The sequence below is a fragment of the Pteropus vampyrus genome, unplaced genomic scaffold (assembly GCF_000151845.1).
Source record: "Pteropus vampyrus isolate Shadow unplaced genomic scaffold, Pvam_2.0 Scaffold399, whole genome shotgun sequence".
NCBI classification, from domain to species: Eukaryota; Metazoa; Chordata; class Mammalia; order Chiroptera; family Pteropodidae; genus Pteropus; species Pteropus vampyrus.
Genome location: NW_011889180.1, coordinates 344,914 through 347,202, shown reverse-complemented (window position 1 = coordinate 347,202; position 2,289 = coordinate 344,914). Strand labels below are relative to the sequence as shown.

At 60.4% G+C, this 2,289-nt stretch overlaps 1 protein-coding gene across 1 annotated transcript in view; it reads left to right on the top strand.

The window, feature by feature from the left end:
- MTSS1L (MTSS1L, I-BAR domain containing) overlaps positions 1-2,289 on the top strand; it is a 28,300-nt gene that overhangs the window by 16,922 nt on the left and 9,089 nt on the right. Inside the window, exon 12 of the mRNA XM_023523661.1 lies at positions 1,139-1,361. Within this exon, the coding sequence (XP_023379429.1) occupies positions 1,139-1,361 (223 nt within the window). The remainder of the gene's footprint in view (positions 1-1,138; positions 1,362-2,289) is intronic.

Sequence of the window (2,289 nt, the reverse complement as noted above, 5' to 3'; positions counted from 1 at the left end):
CACCACCATATGGTGGTGTCTCCATTTCACAGAAGGGGAAACTGAGACACAGTCCCAGCATTTAACCGCTGGGCTCTGCCAGTCCCAGTGCAGTCTAAAGGAATAGTAAGAATCTAAGGTCGGGGAGGGTGTGGGGGCTTCTGAGAATATGTGTTGAAGCCACAGACTTACCTTACAGACACTGCAGCCTGGCTGGTGCCTGAGAGCTGGTGCCTGGGCAGCCGCCACAGGCCCGAACCCCAGCCCAGGCTCGGGGTCCAGGGTGCTTCCTGAGCTGGTACCAGGGCAAGATGTGGGGAAGACACTTAAGATTCAAGGCTCCTTGGGTGGGAGGGCAGTGAGCACAGAGTGAGTTACTCACGAGGGATTCCCCTCTGTGCCAGGCACCCCTTCCCCAGAGCCACCTCTGACTGGGCACCTGGGGCGTGGGGCGTAAGCTGGATATAGCTACTCCTGCAGAGAGAGGAGGGGTCAGGTCTGCTTGCCGGGGACACCCATGACTGGGGCTGGGGGCTGAGGGACTTCAGCGTCACGCTCAGGAGGAAGGCAGCCCTCATTGCCGGGAACATTGCCCAAGAGTGAAATGGCCCTGTAGAGGATGTGAGCTGCGGGGGCCGGACCCCATGAGGGCACGGGAGGGACGAGGACCGTGGTGGATCCAGGACCCACACGGACCATCACCGCACTCCAGACATCCAGTCCGGACCTGATGGCAAATCTCAGACTTCAAGAAGGCAGTCTAGAAATAATCAGACTTCGGTCTGGTTCTGGTGCCGCTGGGGAGCTGACACTTGGTGACTCAGTTTTCGTGTGGTCGACCTGTTCCCAATGGCAGTCGAGGCAGAGAGACTGCCTCGCCTGGGCGTGCCCTGACACGGGCACCCAGCGCCCTGGAGCACTCCAGGGCAGGGGCTGCGCCAGCTTGATGATGGTGCCGTGCCCCGCCTAAGCCCCACCCTGTCCCAGGGCCCCAGAACCCAGCTCCTCTGTGGCACCGGGGTCAGGACCTTGTAGTCTGACGTTGTCTTTTCCTTCCTTTGCCCCTCGCTGTCTCCCCACCCTCCTCTGTCACCCTCCCCTCCCCACGCACCTGTGCCTCCCTGTCTGGCTGCTGTGCCCTCTTCCTCCGCTCCCCCAGTGCCCCTAGCAGCAGTAGCAGTGCCAAGGGTGGCGGAGCCCCGTGGCCTGGGGGCGCCCAAACATACTCACCCGGTTCCACCTGTCGCTACCGCAGCCTGGCGCAGCCAGCCACCGCCACCACCCGCCTCTCCAGCGTCTCCTCCCACGATTCCGGCTTCGTCTCCCAGGATGCCACCTACTCCAAGCCTCCCTCACCCATGCCTTCAGACATCACCAGCCAGGTGAGGGGGTGGGGCACAGTGGCCTCGGACTGTCCACGTGTGGGGCCACCTACAGCTGTAGACACTGGCCTGGAGGTCCCCAGGACCACCACATTGGGGACCACCTTAGTTTATTGCCTCAAGGCTAAGGGGGAGCGGGGAAGGTCCTGGAGCAGCCAGCATCTGCCACAGCAGTGTCGGCGGGGGGCTTTTTACACTCCCCTTCCTCCTCATACCTCAGTTCCTTGCCTACTCCCTTCTTCGTCATGGGAGCTGGGAGCAGGCAGCTTGCCAGCTCCAGCCTCTTGTTACCTTCCCCCCTCTCCACACTTGGGCCCCCTCACTCTAAACCTGGAGAGTAGCCTGAGAATCTCCTCGGAGACGGACTCTCTCTCAGTCCCTGCAGCCTCAGTGAGGAGGACAAAGGGGAACCACAGCAGGAGACAGAGGGGGGTCAGTCCGCATGCCCAGGGAGCTCTCTCCGGGTCATGGGGGTGACCCTACCCGCACTTAAGTCCGGCGTCTCCGCATCACGGCTCGTGCTTCCAGCTGGGTCAGCATTCTGTGTCGTCCAGCCCTCTCGCCCCGGGATGTCCCCACCGCACTGACTCTCCCTGTGCGGCCTCGTTCCTGTCGCACACAGACAGCCCCAGTGTCGTTCATCTTAAAAGCCCCCGCTCCCCGTCACGCCACATTCTGCCCCAGCCACCCCGTCTCCTTCACAGCAGAACTTCTCACGAGCTGTCTGCACGGACCGTCTCTGCCTCATTTCCCACTCATTTCTGTCTGCCTCACCTATCAATAATTGAAAAAATATAGATTTGCGATGCTCTTCCGTATAGTTCCATTTCTGTTTGCTTTCCGTATTTTGAGACTGTTATTGGGTGCATACAAGTTTAAAATGCAAACTTCATGGTGCATCGAATCTTGTAACGTGATGCGGTCGACC